The sequence below is a fragment of the Microcaecilia unicolor genome, chromosome 6, assembly GCF_901765095.1.
Source record: "Microcaecilia unicolor chromosome 6, aMicUni1.1, whole genome shotgun sequence".
Classification (NCBI taxonomy): Eukaryota; Metazoa; Chordata; class Amphibia; order Gymnophiona; family Siphonopidae; genus Microcaecilia; species Microcaecilia unicolor.
Window position 1 is genome coordinate 170906807 of NC_044036.1, and position 19180 is coordinate 170925986.

General features: G+C 41.7%; 1 protein-coding gene across 5 annotated transcripts in view; it reads right to left on the bottom strand.

Moving 5' to 3' along the window:
* Nucleotides 1-19180, bottom strand: part of ATP2B2 (ATPase plasma membrane Ca2+ transporting 2) — a 969683-nt gene that overhangs the window by 239807 nt on the left and 710696 nt on the right. For all 5 annotated transcript variants that reach the window (XM_030205270.1, XM_030205268.1, XM_030205272.1 and 2 more), the window contains 2 exons: nucleotides 17020-17112; nucleotides 389-430 (listed from right to left, as the gene is read on the bottom strand). In XM_030205270.1, the coding sequence (XP_030061130.1) occupies nucleotides 389-430; nucleotides 17020-17112 (135 nt within the window). The remainder of the gene's footprint in view (nucleotides 1-388; nucleotides 431-17019; nucleotides 17113-19180) is intronic.

A 19180-nucleotide genomic window follows, 5' to 3' on the forward strand; every position in this document is an offset into this window, starting at 1 on the left:
TAAATTATTTTTGCAGGTCTCACATGCTAATGTAAAAGTCAGAGTAGGATCTACGCAAATAAAAAGAAAAGAAAAAGCTTTATTTTATTCCAGCATTAAAAATGGGCTTAGCGAATGAGAAAGTTCCATGTTAAAATGCGCTAAGTCTATTTTCTAACACATTTTAGCCAAAGGGCTCCTTAATCCTCCATTTCGTAAGCAGGAGCAGAATCCTCTCCATGTAGGGAAAAATCTGCTTTCTGCCCTACTTTGAATGGCTTCACTGTAGCAATTGCTCCAGCCTTCTCCATTGTGTATAATTTTCAGTGAGAAGTACAATCTGATGGAATGATGATAAACAATGAAAAAACACTCAGCAAACTGTTGAACACAATATGAAAAATGTTACCTTTGTTCTGGCTGTTCTCCAGATTTCCATCTTGCATTTTGCCTGAGTGATGAAAAATTGTGACAAGCAACATAAAGAAAAAAAAAAGACAAACGATAAACAACCATCACAGAGACAGACCTACCATAGTGAAAATTTAAATAAAAAGAGCAAACAAAGTAATGAGTGTATTTCTATCACATATTTATGAACCGTGGACAGTTTTTTTAATGTGCATTCATTTTGATATAAAAGACAACCTAATAATTGGAAGTATATTTACATCTGGAATGAAAAAGAAAAAAATACAGTACTCTAGTAGGTATAATGGGAATATATCCACCCTACAAAAAACAATAAACAGAGCTGCATAATTTATGGCCACAAAGAATAGAAGTTGATAAAAGTCAATGAAAAATTCAACATGAGCTTGAGCAGCTTTTTTTTTTTCAAATTTAATATCATGTCATCAGAATTTTCATTTCAAAAACAGGACTTTTATTAAATAGCATTATTAAAGTACACATAGTACTAAAAGGAACCTGAACCTCTGCCAGGCTTACAAATGTAAACAATACATTTTAACTTGATAACAAATGCCTTGGATTTCGAAGGGAAATACTTGCTCAGAGAAAGTGTGCTGTTGAGACAAATCCATCTGAAAACAGGAAGGCATCACAATAACACAAAAATATAACATTTAGGAAATCATATGCAATTATATCATACACCTCTATCCCACCAGCCGGTCCCTTCTGTGAACTGCGAAAGATACTCCTAATGTACACCAAAAGGTTGCGTACATTTTTATGGGATAACGTCACATACATTTTAAACTGACAGTGTTTGTATTGCTGTGGAACCTTTTTGCATTTGAACTTTTTTAAGAGATAATCAGTTCCACCTACCTGGATGCAAATATTGTGGACTGGAAAGGTATTTTTGGACTTGTTTTTCAAATACATTGGCAGATTTTGCTTTTATTTCTATTGCTGATTAATAGATACCTCTTAAAAATCCAGTAAGATTCATCCTAAAAATATCTGCTCAAAGTTATACTGTATAAGGCCGATATTTTAAATGAATAACTACATAAGAGTTGTCCTATAATATAAATGGGGAGGAAGGGGCTCCACCCTGTGTGACAACAAAGGTAGGTATGCCACCCACTGCATGACTGTATCTAACTTTGTGCACACATTTTGGGCTTAATCCAGTATTCTATAACAGTATCTATGCACACAGATGAGCCTGCAAATAGGTGGGAAAATGTGGGATACAAATGCAACAAATAAATAAATAAATTATAGAATTCTGCTCAATGCAGTCCATTGTGGCACTTAAGAATAAATCAAACATGTGCAATAGATAATTACAGAAGTAAAAATATTCAAATAACAATACAAACTATGGCATAGTTTACTACTTACAATGTCAATACGATATGAAATAGAACATTTTAATTGACAGTGAGGGTTTAAGCAGAAGGAACATATAGATAGGTAAGAGAGTAAGAAGAGTTAGAAAGTAAGGTGACTTAATTTAAAGAAAGTTGCACATGAGGTCAGAGAGATGGTTAAATATTATCTCAGCTAGGTTAGGAGTGGATAAACATGTCCTGCTGCAGTATGTGCAGCCTGTGTCACTCCTTGTTTGTGCAGTATATATCAGGGGCGTAGCTACTATGGGGCCACGGGGGCCTGGGCCCCCATAGATTTGGCTCTGGACCCCCCCTGCTGACGACCCTCTCAACCCCCCTCCCGCCGCCAACCCGCCATCGCCGTCTGCTACCTTTGCTGGCGGGGGACCCCAACCCCCGCCAGCCAAAGTCTTCTTCCTTCGTTTTGTTTCTGAGTCTGACGTCCTGCATGTACAACGTGCAGGACGTCAGACTCAGAAACAGAACAAAGGAAGAAGAGGACCTCGGCTGGCGGGGGTTGGGGTCCTCCACCAGCAAAGGTAGGCAACGGCGGGCGGGGGGTCAAGAGGGTCGTCGGCAGGGGGGGTCAAAGTTGTTGGTGGTGGTGCTGGCGGCGGCGGGGGGTGTTGGCAATGGCGGGGGGGGGGGGGCGGTGGTGCCAGGGGGGGGGGCTAAAATGTGCCCCTCACCCCGGGCTCTGGACCCCCCTCCCACCAAAGTCTGGCTACACCCCTGGTATATATGTGCCAAAATTAGCACTTATGCACATAAGTGCCCTAAGCATAATTCTATAAGGGCATGCTTAACTGCTAAGAGGGTCTACTCTTGCGCACAGCATGGGTCCTTGATATATTTAAGTGAGCTCATTTATGTCAGCTCTAAGGCTGTTGTTAAGTGTGGGCACCTAAGGGTCCCTTTTACTAAGCCACAATAAAAAGTGTCCTGACTTAGTTTTGGCGTGTGAAATTGGTGCGCGCTTGACCATTTTTTACCGTGGTGGGAAAAAAGGTCTTTTTTAAAAAATGGGTAAGTACATGGCCGTGTGCTAATATTAAAATTAGCGCATGACTATTTACTGCTTGAGTCCCTACTGCCACCAATTTAGAAGGCAGTAAGAGCTAATGCGTTAACCCCGTGATATTTGGGCAGCAGGCAGCAATGTGCCATTCTCATGAGGGAATTTGTCAAACACCTTCTAAGAACCCAAATACGCTATGATAATCTTTAGTAGACATGCCCTTCTCTTTTGTCTAGCTCCCAATCCATTCTATTCGATAACTTTTTAATTTCCTGAAGAATCTCTCATCAGGGACTTTGTCAATGGCCGTCTGATAATTCACATACACAATATCCACCAGCTCGCCTTTAGCCACATGTTTATTAGCATCTTAAACAAAAAAATCAGATTAGTAAGGCCTTTTGCTAAATACACATTGGTTCTGCCCCATTAAGCTACAGTATGTCTATCCATATGGCTTGTGATTTTGTTTTTCAGAATACTTTCTACCATTTTGCAAATTCATTAGCCTGTGGATTCCTAGAACATCCCTGGAACTCTTTTTAAAACCTGAACTATGCTGTCCACCCTTCGATCCTTAGGAACTATAGCTTATTTTATTGTAACAAGTTACTACAGTTTCATTTAGTTCTTTCATATCAGCCTACCCTGGGAATTAGAGCAGAATGAAATCCTGGAATGACAATGTTAACAAGACTATGTAAGCCACATTGAGCCTGCAAATAGGTGGGAAAATGTGGGATACAAATGCAATAAATAAATAAATAAATAAATAAATAAATTGTCTTTTGAGAAATTTAAATCTGTCGTAAAAACTTGGCTCTTTAATATAATGTTTAGTCCTCATTGACAGGTTGTTGTCATTTTATTACTGGAGGAACTTATGTATCCTATCCTGCTCCTATTTTACACCTTACCCCTGTCTCTTCCTCTCTTTTTTTTCCTTAATGTTTTGTGTATAAATTATCCCCCCTCTCCTCTGATTATTGTAGTTCCTTTCTGATTCCCTACATTTTGCTGTGTCAACCACTTTGATCTGCTGAGTTAGCAAAGGTGGTAAATCAAATACCAATAAACTAAACTAAAACAATGCATGTACATTTGCTTTCTCACCCTAAGTTCCTTTCCATTCCCTACTTTACTGCACGCCACCAATTTTCAGGCTTGAAATCAGTGGCATAGCCATGGGGGGCCTTGGGGGTTTGGGTCCCCCAAAATCTGCTAGTTTGGTTGGCAGTGGGTCTCCAATCCCCGCCAGAAGCCTTTCCTGCGGCAAAATTTGGCACTGCGCTGCCTGTCCTGCTTTCTCACTCCCCCGCGTGCATGATCGGTTTTAGTGAAATTGAGCATGTGCGAACTTCGTGCATGCTCAATTTCACTTTAACCAAGCACACATGTGGGGGGCGGGAAAGCAGGTCAGGCAGCACCGCATCGAATATCGCTGCAGGAAGGATTCTGATGGTGGGGCTTGGGGACCTCCTTCAGTCCAGGAATGTGGGGTTGCAATGAGGGTTGGGAAGGTGGGGTAAAATGTGCCCCCCCACTTTGGCCTCAGCCCCCCACACCAAAATCGAGGTCTGGATATGCCTCTGCTTGAAATAACTCACCTTACATCATTTAGTTACCAGGCCCCCTTTATTTAGAATATTCTCCTTCCTCCCCATATCATATACAATATACCCCAAAATGTAAAAATCCTTTTAAAAAATTACAGATTCTTCAGTTCCTCATTTCTCTCCCTTTAAACAGCATAATCAAACTCCTTGGCCTTTATCACCCTCTTCATGGAACATCCAGGTTTTTAGGCTTTTTCAAAATCTTTCATAATGGCCATTAGTTTATAATCTGTATATTTTGAAAAGAATTAATTTCATGTTTGGAATTCAGTATGTTCTTAAACATCTATGAATCATTGCCTATAAACAGCTGGTAATGAGTGATGCATATTTTAATAAAGACAGAAGAGAGTGTGTATCTGGCTTGTATCACAAAGTTTGAAATACAAGGTTTTTGCACAGTTCTATAACACATTTCTCTACTGCATAACTAATGTGGGTTCAATTTGTTTAATGGATTTCTTTTTTGAGAGAGGAAAATTTTAAAGAGTTTGTTAGCAGTAGTGGAAACTTAAAAGATGTTAAAAGTTTAATGTTCCTCTTACTGGCTATGATTAACTTTAGGATTTAACTGTAATTCCCCTCTCTCCCAGTTGCAGTCCTATACCTTACCAAATAGATTGTACTTTGGCATCTGTCCATAAAGAGTAAGCTTGTAACTAATGGTAATTTAGCCGTATTCCGCCAGATTCTATATATGATGCCTAGATTCTGCCTGGAGATACGGCTTAATTGGAGTAAGAAGATAATCAGCGTTTTTAACAACAAGGAATACCGAACACTAATTGGCAATAATTACAATTTATGCACAGAAATTGCTAAGTGTATTCTAAAAATAACTGCATCTAAATTGCAAAGCTTGCAGTTCAAAATAAATGTGCATAGCTTAAAAGGGGCATGTTTATAGGCATGTTTATGGGCGTTTTGTAGGCATTCCAAAATTTCCATGCATAATTATAGAATACGGGTTAATGCGCCTAAATCTATGCACACGGATTTACACCAGCTTTTTATTGGCATAAATGGCTGCGCATAGATTTAGGCACTACAGTATTGACTACGCTTATTCTATACACTGCGCCTAAATTTTATACAATACGCTTCGTTCCGCACGTATTTTTTAGGCGCCATATATAGAATCTGGCCCATTAGGACACTAACCTCCAGGAGTGAAGCCTGCTTATTAACTATGCATGCCATCTATTTCCTTTCAGGAAAATCTTTGCAACTTTTAAGGGGGGAACTTTAAAAAAATGGATATTGATTGTTTGAATTGCTCTGTCACTGCATGATGCTTCTTCTTTTTTTCATTGCAGTGAAATTAGTTTATTCTTCTGAAAATCTCAAACTTTCTAAAATTATGTTGCACTGTAGGCTGGTTTACCAAATTAGAGGACAATTCTTTTCAAATGACAGTCAGAAAGCTGTGTAGGAGAGAGTATAAGAGTTAAGATTTCAATGGCAGAGAAGAGGAACTTACCATAAAATTTCTTTGAAAACTCAAAATGTTCATAGAATCTAATGGAATGTTGCTACTATTTGGGTTTCTGCCAGCTACTTGTGACCTGGATTGGCCACTGTTGGAAGCAGGAGCTGGGCTAGATCCATTGGTCTGACTTGGTATGGCTATTCTTACGTTCTTATCTAATGCATGAAGCTCCTACCTGTAACGTCATGTTGAATTAGTCTATTCAGTCATTTCAGCATAGCTCTATAATAAGAATGGTTTTATATTCAAGGTATTTGGGGCCTGGTATTCAGTCATCAGCAACTAGCGTTTTGCTGACTGCCAACAGAAATTCAATGCTGGGCCACATCCGGTCTCTGGCATCGAATTTCCGGGTATACAGAGCAGGCGAAAACATAGCCAATTAAGTGTGATATTTGGCATTTAAGCAGCTATGAAAGGCCATATAAAGACAGCACTGCGTTTTATGTGGTCCTATTTATGCAGTTATATTACTTGGTTAAGGGGCCCTTTTACAGAGTGGCAGTAAGTCCCAGAAATGGCTTGTGTGGTAGTAACCTGGCGGTAATCGGTCCTCCTGCATTTTCTCATAGTCTGCATGTGATGTAACAACTTTAAAAATGTTGTGTCATTTGCAAATTTGATGAATTCACTTGTCATTCCCATTTTCAGATCATTTATAAATATATTAAAAAGCATTGGTCTCAGTAAAGATCTCTGTGATACTCCACTGTTCACCTTCCTTCTTTGAAAGAACTGTCATTTATCCCTACTCTCTGTTCTCTATCTTTTACCCAGTTAGCTCCCAGTCCACAATAGGATATTGCCTCCTATCCCATGACTTTTTTTTCTCTTTAATTTTATTGATCAGCTTGAAAATATTAACAAAGAACAACATGTTTGCAAAAATTTCTCATGGCTTTTTTAATTTCCTCAAGAGTCTCTCATGAGAGACTTTGTCAAAAGCTTTCTGAAAATCTAAACATACCATATAAACTGGCTCACCTTTACCCATGTTTATGCAAGTCTTCAGGAAAGAAAGAATGTAGAAGCTAGGTGAGGAAAAATTCACTTGGCTAAATCCATGCTGACTCTGTACCATTAAATCATGTTTGTCAACTCAGTAATTTTGTTCTTTACATCAGGCTCACCAGTCCGTAGTTTCCCAGATCATTCCTTGAACTCTTTTTAAAACATGTCATTATATTGGCCATTTTCCAGTCTTCAGATACTGTGGCTAACTTCATTGATAAGTTACAGATTAGTAATAAAGGTGATTTGGCCTATTAGACCTTCCAGGTTCACCACGATTTGTTTCAGTTCCTCTGTATCATCAACTTTAAATACCATTTCTGGCATGTGAAGCTCCTTTACATTCTTCTCATTAAAGACCGAAGCAAAGAAATCATTTGAGAGAGGGGCCTAGTTATTAAGCTGCATTATGCCAATAGCAAATGTTATTTGCCCCTTAACCTGTTTTAAACAGTTTAATTTAAGCTTCTGTGGGCTACATAATAATGAGATGTAAAGCATGCAAATGCATGCAAAAAATCTCATTATTCTGTAAATCAAATAATGCAGCTTACAGTGAATACTGTAAGCTATATTATTCCTTGAAAGTAACAACAGTTCAAAGCTGATGTCATTTCTCCTGCCCAGGAGCATCGGGCTGCTAAGCCAAAGCCCAGTGTTCCTGGCCACATCTTAGAGGAGTCGGGCATTACAGAGGATCTTCTTCTCCCTCTTTCCCCCACAACCCCCATCCTCAAGCCACCCTCCTTCACTCAACTCTTCTTTCCCCCTAGGCTCCTCCCTCCCTGTGGCCCCATACGTCTACCTATTCCAATCACTGATGTCTAGGGGTTCCATGGCAGGAAAAATCCCCAGTCATGTCTGCTACTGCTGGATTTAAATGGTACCAGTGACCCTAGCAGTAGTCTGATAGTATTACAGGTAGGGGTCAAGCTACCATATAAGGTTCGTTGATATTTCTTTCAGTTCATCCATATTATCACCTTAAAATACCATTGCTGACATAGACAAGGATGCAAGGCTGCCTCTAGAGGTCACCAGCACCATTTTGTACCTGGAACTAGTAGGGGCAGAAGCAAATGGGGATTGTTCCTGCCCTGGAACCTCCCTAGCCACTTGGGATTTGAATAGATAGGTTCAAAGAGGCCTTAATGAGGTTGGGAGATCTTTGGGGGAGGAAGAATGGAGGCTATGGGGGGGAGTTGATAGGGGGGTCTTTGTCAGGAGAGGATGTGTTTGGGAGACTTCAGGGGGAGGCTTTGGGAGGAGGGGGACAAGTTTCTTTGCGATGCCCAGGGTGGCCCCTTTAAGATGCAGCCTGCGAGGTTGAGTGCAAGCTACAATACTCACACCACAGGTTAGTGACACCCACAATAAATTAAGCGGAAGTAAAAGCCCAACTTTTTCCACACCTTAATAACTACCCCCTCCCAGTCTGTTTGCTATGGTCATGCCCTCCCTGAGTGTCCCTTTTACTTCTTGATGATCTAATGGTCTCACAGGTTTTCTGCTTCTAATGTATCTACAAAAGGTTTTACTATGAGCTTTTGCCTCTACAGCAAGTTTCTTTTCAGATCCTTATCAATGTTTTTTACATCTAACTTGCCAGTAGTTCTTATGCTGCTTCTTTTTTTCTTCATTTGGATCCATTTTCCACTTTTTGAAGGATATTCTCTTGGCTCTAATAACTTCTTTCACCTCACCCTTTAAGCATACTAGCTGTCATTTGGCCCGTCTTCCTCCTTTTTTTATACATAGAATACAACTTATCTGGGCTTCCAAGATGGTATTTTTAAACAACGTCCATGCAGCTGTTCCTTTTTCCATTTTTAAATCATTTTCCTCATTTTATCATACTTAAAATTTGAAAGCTGAATGCTGATGCAGTATGTTCCCTTAGAACCAAATTCTATAAATGGCACCAAAAAAATCAGCACTGAAAAAAACCCGCACTAAGTGCTATTCTATAAACGGAGCTCAAAGATAGGCACTGTTTATAGAACAGCTCTTAGCGTTGGGACTCGTGCCTAACTTTGGGTTTGAGGGACTTTGCACTAACTAAGCTCTGATGTAAATCCAAGTGTGTAAATTAGGTGCAGATCACAGTGGAGGAGTAGCCTAGTGGTTAGTGCAGCGGACTTTGATCCTGAGGAACTGGCTTCAATTCCCACTGCAGCTCCTTGTGACTCTGGGCAAGTCACTTAAACCTCCATTGCCTCTGGCACAAAATAAGTACCTGAATTTATGTAAACCACTTTGGATGTAGTTGCAAAAACCTCAGACAGGTGGTATATCAAGTCCCATTTCCCTTTCCCTATTTGAGATTCTACATGGAATGTTGCTATTCCACTAGCAACATTCCATGTAGGAGCCTGCCCTTGCAGATTAGCAACGCGGCCGCGCAGGCTTCTGTTTCTGTGAGTCTGACATCCTGCATGTATGTGCAGGACATCAGACTCACAGAAACAGAAGCCTGCGTGGCCACATTGCTGATCTGCAAGGGCAGGCTTCTACATGGAATGTTGCTAGTGGAGGAGTAGCCCAGTGGTTAATGAAGCAGACTCTGATTCTGGGGAACTGGGTTCAATTCCCACTGCAGCTCTTGTGACCCTGGGCAAGTCACTTAACCCTTCATTGCCCCTGGTACAAAATAAGTACCTGTATATATGTAAACTGCTTTGAATGTAGTTGCAAAATACCACAGAAAGGCAGTATATCGTCCCATTTCCCTTCCCCTTATTCAGTATTAGCACACATAAATTGCAGAAGCACCCCAATCTGCCCACGACCCTCCCATGGGCTCGCCCCCTTTTTGGAGCCGCACATAAATTTATATTGATCCCGATTAGTATCGATCATTCAATCAAACTGTATGTGCAAATTGGGCACGTGCCCAAATTCTGAGTGCCATATACAGAATTTGGAGGTTAGTGTTTTCATTCTACTTATTAACTCATTTGATCACGTTATGATCAATATTGTCAAGTGAGCTCAACACTATTACCTTTCACACCAAGTTCTGCATTCCGCTAGGGAATGGATTTAAAGTACTTCCCCTCTTGTTACTCCCTGAATCAGCTGCTCCTTGAAGTAATCCTTTATTTCATCTAGGAACTTTACCTCTCTAGCATTTCCTGGCATGACATTTATCCAGTCAATATTGAGGTGACACAGAGGGGCATAATCGAATGGCGCCAGTGAAATAGATCGCCAGCGACGCAACAGCTGGCCAAACCGTATTATCAAAAGAAAAGATGGTCGGCCATCTTTTTTGATAATACGGTTTGGCCTGGCCAAATGCCAGAGTTCGCCGGGTTTGAGATTGCCGGTTTTGTTTTTCAGCGATAATGGAAAAAAATGCCGGCCATCTCAAACCCGGCGAAATCCAAGGCATTTGGTCATGGGAGGAGCCAGCATCTGTAGTGCACTGGCCCCCTCACATGCCAGGACACCAACCGGGCACCCTAGGGGGCACTTCTAAAAATGTTTTAAAAATACACAAATAGCTCCCAGGTGCATAGCTCCCTTACCTTGGGTGCTGAGCCCCCCAAATCCCCCCAAACCCACTCCCCACAACTCTACACCATTACCATAGCCCTTATGGGTAAAGGGGGGCACTTACATGCAGTGGCGTAGCCAGACAGCCAATTTTGGGTGGGCCTGAGCACAAAGTGGGTGGGCACAAAATTTTCTCTCTCCCCCCTCTCCCCAAAATTGGCTGTCTGGCTACCCACTGCCCCGAACCTCCCCCCCCCAAGCCACCGCTGCAGGTTTCTCCGGCACCACCTACCGGCACCCAATGGGCCTTCTTTCCCCTCCCTCCGTCGGGCAGCGCCAGCCTAACTGTACAACAAAGCTGCACGGCACCGGGTCCGTCAGCATGCTGCCGCTAGCTCCTACCTTGTCATCTTTCGGCAGAGGTGTTAGTTCTGCTGCTAAATCTGCAGCAGATCCACGCGGTGCCAGGGCTGTCTCTCTGTACGCTGCTGTGACTGCTTCCTCTGCGCTAGCCCCGCCTCACCTCCGATACAGGAGCTTCCTCTCCTGATCAAGATCCCCCTCTTCAAAGATCAAGGTCCCAAACACTACACTGACTCTCCAAATATCCCCCTGGGACTCACCCAGGAGTTGCACTGGAAGTCCCCCTCCTCCCAAAATGTAGCTGCTCCAGGTTCAAAATGGTGTCTATGATCCCTAGAGATAAACTTGTAGTACTACCACTAGGGGGGTCAGCCTACCATGTAAGGGTAATCAGTCATTATATGACAGATGGGGCCCTAGTGGTTGTACTGCAAGACTACCACTAGGGGTCAGAGATGTCATTTTGAACCTGGTGTAGCTATGAGACTGAAGTGGAGGGCGACTACTCCTGCCTTAATCCACTAGACAGGGCAACCCCTGGGTGAGACCCAGGGAGGAGATTGGGTTATGGTGTTTGAGGAAGGGAACTGATCTTTGGGAAGGCAGATTAAGGGGATAATTTTTTTTGGGGGGGGCGGAGCAAACCAGGGGGGTATTGATCAGCGGGATATAACAAGAGAGCTTTAAATTTGGGGATTGGAGGGGTTATCCACTGAGCCATGGCCATGCTACTCGACCACTGGCAGAGTGGCTACACTTAAAGTAATCTCTTAAGGTGGCATTAAGTTCAGCCAAGCTACTGGCAGTCATGACGTGTGCAGTAGCATACTTCACACTAGTTATCAGTGCCAACCATGCCTCATCTCTACTCACTGCCCTCTCACTTACGGCCCTATCTATCATGGGAGTTTTACCATGCTGGCTTATTTCATCATTCAGCAGCCATTAGCACAGGTCTATGCTAATGGCTACTTCATGCTAACACCTATGCCAGTGGCGTACCAAGGGGGGGCGGTGGGGGCGGTCCGTCCCGGGTGCACGCCGCTGGGGGGGGGTGCCGCGCGCCTGTCAGCTCTTCGTTTTCATGCTCCTTCTGCCCCGGAACAGGTTACTTCCTGTTCCGGGGCAGAGGGAGCATGAAAACGAAGAGCCGGCAGGCGTGCGGCACCCCCCCCCCCCAGCGGCGTGCACCCAGGGGGGGGTTCTTTCGCTGGGGGATCGGGGGTTCTTTTGCCGGGGGGGGCGTCGCGCTGTTCTGGGGGGGGGCGCTGCACCCAGGGGACGGGGCGCATCGGCGATCCGCCCCAGGTGTCAGCCCCCCTAGGAACACCACTGACCTATGCTACCCTGTTTAACAGAAGTTACTTAACTTAACTCTAAATGTATATTGGATCTGGAACTAACCATCAGGAAACTGTACTAAATCAGCAAAAATTTCTAATAAATTATTCAGGACCTTATTTAAATAGCTTCTGGCAATTCTTTTAAAATCAAAAGTCCTGTTTCTTAGTGGAATTAATAACAGTCTTTCATTTCATCAGACTAGACACGTTATCTCCTACAGGGCATGCCAGGCCTGGTAAGATGTTACCTGCTGGCCAAGGTCATTTGAGACAAGGGAAATGCAAACTCAGATAACTGAAGGATGTCAGGATCTTACGTTATATTATATTATAAATATTATATATTTCTTTATTTAGCAACTCTTTTACAAAGTTGCAGGGAGCATGTAATAGGTAGAAATGGGTACATAAGTAATGCCACACTGGGAAAAGACCAAGGGTCCATCGAGCCCAGCATCCTGTCCACGACAGCGGCCAATCCAGGCCAAGGGCACCTGGCAAGCTTCCCAAACGTACAAACATTCTATACATGTTATTCCTGGAATTGTGGATTTTTCCCAAGTCCATTTAGTAGTGGTTTATGGACTTGTCCTTTAGGAAACCATCTAACCCCTTTTTAAACTCTGTCAAGCTAATCATCTTCACCACGTTCTCCGTCAACTAATTCCAGAGTTTAATTATGCATTGGGTGAAGAAAAATTTTCTCTGATTTGTTTTAAGTTTACTACACTGTAGTTTCATCGCATGAACAGATGCTTCACATTCACCTGTTCCACTCCACTCATTATTTTATATACCTCTATCATGTCTCTACTTAGCCGTCTCTTCTCCAAGCTGAAAAGCCCTAGCCTCCTTAGTTTTTCTTCATAGGGAACTCATCCCATCCCCGCTATCATTTTAGTCGCCCTTCTCTGCACCTTTTACAATTCTGCTATATCTTTCTTGAGATGTGGCGACCAGAATTGAACACAAAACTCAAGGTGCGGTCGCACCATGGAGCAATATAACGGCATTATGACATCCTCACACCTGTTGTCCATACCTTTCCTAATAATACCCAACATTCTATTCGCTTTCCTAGCCGCAGCAGCACACCGAGCAGAAGGTTTCAGTGTATTATCGACGACGACGACACCCAGATCCCTTTCTTGGTCCGTAACTGCTAACGTGGAACCTTGCATGACGTAGCTATAATTCAGGTTCTTTTTTCCCACATGCATCACCTTGCACTTGCTCACATTAAACGTCATCTGTGGAAGCATAATCAGTTAGGGGCCCTTTTACTAAGGCACGATAGGCCTAACATGGTCCTACCACAAAGGGCACTTTTGTGGGACATGCTGAGACATCCCTCAGTAGTTTCCCACTCAGTATATGCTAATCCCGAACTGGAAATTATGTTTTATTTTCCAGCGCAGGAGGTGTGCCCATGTGCAGAGATTAGGTGTGTCTATGCTCATCGGGAAGCATAGGGACATTACCACGCACTACCCGATTACTGTGGAAGTAGCACGGGAGCCCTTACCGCCAGCTAAATAGGTTGCGGTAAGGGCTCCCGTGGAAATGGTCACGCACTAATGGGGAAATTAGCATGTGGCTATTACAATAAAATATAGAACGGTGGCCATTTTACTGCTGTACTAGAAGTGGCCGCATCATGCAGAAAGCCCAAGTGCTGACACCAGCACTGGCCACTGTTTAGCATAGCTTAGTTAAAAGATGTTCTGGAATTTTCTGGTCTTTTCTTTTGGGTCTGCTTATTTCTGTGTTTCTGTGAGTTTCCACTGATAGTTGCAAGACAGGGATTTCTGGCTGACCACAAACTGACAAGACCATTGCTATGACATCCCAACCAACAGTCTTATTACAAACTGACAAGACCCCCATTGTCATGACATCCCAACTGTTTGTTACAAATATAATTTACTGAGCAGAGGTGTGGCAAGGACCCTATGAGCCCTATCACTAGTCTCCTATTTACTTGCAGTATTGCTGATTAGGTGATATATGAGGTGGTCCTTTGTGATGGGAAGGGTATATAAGTAACTGCTCATCTAAAGAGACTCTGAAATAGCCCTTCCGGCAAGAGAAACTTCATATCCTGACCACAGCCTATTTTCCGAGAGGGGTGTACTTCCCCCCCCCCCCCCCCCCCCCCGTAAGAACTAATTCTTTACAGCTAGGAATCTTTCTTTCATTCATTCTTTCTTTCTTCCTTTCTGTCTGTTCTGAGACCTTCGTATGACAGTGAGGAATAAACTTTCCTTCCTCCTTTTTCTCTTTTTCTAAGTTCAGACTGATGCTGTTATTATTACCAAAGCTACTGATGTTAGATTTTGTAAGTTTGTTATTATTTTTTCCACAACTTGCTACTGATATCTGAAACTGTGCTGGTTAGTAATAAAAGACATTTTTCCTCTAATTCCTTTTCAAACATTTTTCTGTGTTCAGAGAATAGCATCCAAACTCAGCCAGTACAAGACCCCTTAATGTTTTGACATTACTGCATGCTAACTTGTAGCGCTATAGAAATGCTAAATAGTAGTAGTAGTAGTAGTAACTGGTTTAAGCATGCTAAATGCGGGAGCCCTTATCACCTCCTAAATAGTTATGGGGTCTTTAACAAAGGCACGCTAAGTTTTAACCTGTGCTAAATGCTAGAGACATCCATATATTCCTATGGGTGTCTCTAGCATTTAGTGCATGCTTATTTTTAGAGCACGCGAAAAACACTAGCGTGCCTTTGTAAAAGGACCCCTTCCATGTTGTTTTTTTTTTTTTTTCAGTTGCTGCTTGCTAATGCTAACATTAGCTCACAATCTGAAAAAAATTAATTGAAAAATAGCCTTAGCAAGTGGAAACATCCCACTTTACCACATGTGAAATTTAAATAAACCTTGTTTTAAAGTCAAGCCATTGTGTGCTCCAGACTCTGGAACCCATGGCTTTAGTTCCCAGTTTTCTCCTCTTCTTGAACAGCCCACATTACTACATGCTTAGGCCATTTTCTATTGGTTTAGTTATTTATTGGGATTTATTAACTGCAGAAGTAAAAGTCAATAATAATTCTAAATTATGGAGAAGTTCGTCTGAACTGAGTGCTACTTACAAATATTTTTGCTCACTACACTCATGATTTTCAAGCCGAACAAGTAGATCACGTCTGTTAAGTTTATACAGCTTAACAAAATGTATCCAGAAGATTGTTATAATTAAGGATCTCATTTACTGCTTCCACTGAAAGGTATACATTATGTTGGTCTCTCTGTTCCTGTGTGTGTGTGTATTGCAATGACCACTTTGGAACAAAAACTGTTTCACAAACAAATTAAAGAATGACATTTTAAAAATACAAAATCACAAAAGTATTGCCCACTTGTATAAAATATAGAGTCACACGCTTTTTAGGACTTCCCCAGAAAAGAAATTATAACAGGTAAGGTCATCGGAAACATAGCTTATAGAAATATTTGATTAGTTTTAAGAAAGAGTCAGAAGACAGATATCTAAGATTCAGCATATCTAATGATACACATGCTATAAAAGGGGGGTCAGGAAGCTGTCGTACGAGACGGACACATTTCATTTAATTCACAACACTCTCGGGGTGAGTTAATGTATCAAATAAATGGTAAAGAGTGTCTCTCTATTCTATCTTCGTCTGAAGCAAAAGAATAAATTTGAACTACTAGCTTACACAGAGAAGAACAGGCAAATGAGATACAACGGTGTCTATCAGCACCAGATTCCTGACCTCCTTTACTAGCATCTGCTAAATCTATTTCTAGGCTATGAAAGCTTATGAGAGGGCCACCTCAGGAAAACACATTTTCCTTAAACTGTATTAGGTAAAATTACTTATTCATCCTACTGTTTTCCTTTACTAACTTTCCCAGTTTGAAAAAAATAAATAAAATGTTAACATAGTGGTTCAATTTTGTCTAGCTGTATTTATAAAAAAGTTATGCAACTAACTTTTTTGCTTTGCCAATTAAGTATATTTCTTCTATTAGAAATCCCTTATTAAATAGCTCTGTTACAAAATAAAAATGCTCTTAATATGTAGGAAGGGGGAAAAAAAGCACAAAAGGGGCTCCAGAGCTGGAATGATGGTACAATCTTTATTAAAAGTGACCCGACATGGGCCGTGTTTCGGCGCTCACCAGTGCCTGCCTCAGGGGTCAAGATGAATATTTCTATAATCCTGGATGTGTTCCTACTGGACTCTCCTAAAGAAACACAATAGGGCTTTTGACAGAACCCTACTGCATTTCTTTAGGAGCGTCTAGTGCGACTCGTCCAGAATTATAGAATGGTTCATTTGGAACCTTCACACGAAGCATCAGTTTGGAACTGTTAGAATCTTAAGAAATATTCATCTTGACCTCTGAGGCAGGCACTGGTGAGTGCCGAAACACGGCCCGTGTCGGGTCACTTTTAATAAAGACTGTACCATCGTTTCAGCTCTGGAGGCCCTTTTGTGCTTTTTTTTCCTTTTTGCTATATTTTGTATACTTTTGGACCCTCTCTTTCTTGCTGGCTGGCAAACATAATATGTAGGAAGACCAGCTGTATTTTCTTCAGAACCTTACTAACAAAAATACCCCCCTCAATAAACATCAGAAATGAAGCTATTGATTCCCCCCAAATGGTATTTGTTTCTTTAAATGATTGACAGCATGAAGTCATGAAATGCTTTGACTTCAAAAGAAGTGTTTGACAGTTCCCGGTACTACAATTATTGTGGCTTCTCTGATAAGCGACTGTAGATGGAAGAGGAGATCCTCACATGCACATACATCTGTGCAGTTCAGAAGGGGAAGTGGAAGGTTAAAATAGTCAGGACAGAAATTCATCAAAGCAAACTACTGCGTTGTAAGTGTTCTTCACGTACCATTCACTAAGCTGGCATTTGCATTATCAGTAGCATTGGCACCTGCTGCACCATCTGTAGTTGAAGGAGGATAGGAGGAGGGATGGGAAGAATCTACCAAGTAATAATGAATAAACAAAAAAAAGAGTGAAAACAGTAATATAAGCAAATTATTGTATGCTGGAAGAACAGCACTTATGAACTAATACTGCTTTTATTACCCTCGGCATAGGTGTAGAGTCTTTGGGTGCAGTTGGTGGGCTGAGAACTTTCAATAACGAGCAAACTCCTTTGTGGTGTTGAGCAATTTGGGATGTGTTCAGAATCCTTAATCATTTTGGAAAGTTGCTTCGTATGACTGTTGGTGCAACTTTACTTACAGAATGAGGGCTCCTTTTACTAAGTGGAGGTAAGCCCAACGCAGGCTTACCGCTCGCTATTCAGGAAGTACAGCTGGGCTACCTCAGCTGCCCGGTCGTACTTCCCACCTAGTGTGTCGTCGTTTCCGGCACTATAAAAATTTACTTTTGTAGCACCGGAGTGTACCCGGCAGTAAGCGGACTATGCCGCACGCTGTCCAGTTACCGCCGGATTAACACGGGAGCCCTTACCACCACCTCAATCGGTGGTGGAAACGGCTCCCTCCCCCCCAAAATGGCTGCATGGCAAGTGCTTTACTTGCTGCCCAGTCATTTCTTGTAGGAAAGCGAGACTTCCCTTTTACTAGCTGCGGTAAAAGGGGGCCTTAGCGTGGGTGTAAAACACGCGCCGACGGCAGAACTGGCCCCCTTTTGCCGCAGCTTGGTAAAAGGGGCCCTAAGTAAATATACCCTCCCTTACCACAAAAAAATCTGAACGTGAAATATCATTCAATGAAGCTTCTAACATGAAAGAAAAAATTATATATGAAATGTTCACTCCACAGCAATAAAAAGACGTCATTATCAATGTTAAAAAAACAATGATAGCTCACTATAGAGTATAGACATGTTTATCCTATTGTCCCTTGTGTATTGTTGTTTTCCAGAGTTAAAAAGCTGCAAAAGTTACCATTAAGGACTAGATTCTATATATCGCGCTTACAAAATCAGCACTGAAAAGAATTACACCTAGGCATATTCTATAAACTATGCCTAAATTTAGGTCTACTTTATAGAATAAGCCTAAATTTCCACATGTTTATAGAATACCCTGAACACACATCTACATGACTAAATTTAGTAACAGGCAGCTACGCCAAGTAAAATTGGTGTAAATGCCAATGCCTAAATTACGCACGGATTAGGTATATTCTATAACCACATGCATAGATTTTAGAATCGCCCATGACTTGCCCATTCCACACCCACCACCTTTTCAACTATGTGACTTACAATGTACTCGCATCACATTACAGAATACGCTTAGACAGTTCTGCGCATAAATTCTAATTAAAGCCAATTAGTGTCAATAATTGATTGTTAAGTGGTAATTATCAGCGCTGATTAGCTTGTTAACTAGTTGTGTGTGCAAATCCAGAATACAAATGGATCTGCACGAGCAACTTAAGTCACACTATATAGAATCCACGGGTTAATGGTTAAATACGGTTCAATAATATGAAATAGAATTTTAGGCTGACTGATCAAAAACTTGATTTTGTTCAAACATTCAGCCATGGGTACATATATAGGTATATAGCTCTGTTACAGATTGCATTGTAATTCCTTTTGAGATAAAAATAGAATAATCAACTCATAATTTTAGCTTTTCCACACATATAACAAAAATCCAGCACTGGATATGGGATCCCCATGACAGGTTAGGGAAGTACTTAGAGCTTATGATAACCAGCATGGATCAATTCAGCTAGGGATTTGGAGACTAGAAAGTATTAAATCGCACACCTGCGCCCTGTTGTGTTAGGGAAAAGCAATTGATCAAATTTTAAACATGAAATATTTAAATCTGAGAACAATTAAAATCTGCAAAATTGATACTATTTACATTTATTTTCTTCTACAAAGGCTAAGTAGCATTAAATAACAGTAAAACTTCCCACATGGCTGAGTATTTAGAAACATACAGGGGCTTTTTGCTAAAGGGTTGGCGTGCGGCAACACGATTGCCGCATGCCAATCTGGAACTACCACCGGGCTGCTGCAGGAGCCTGGCTGTAGTTCCCACCCCCAGCGTGCACCAT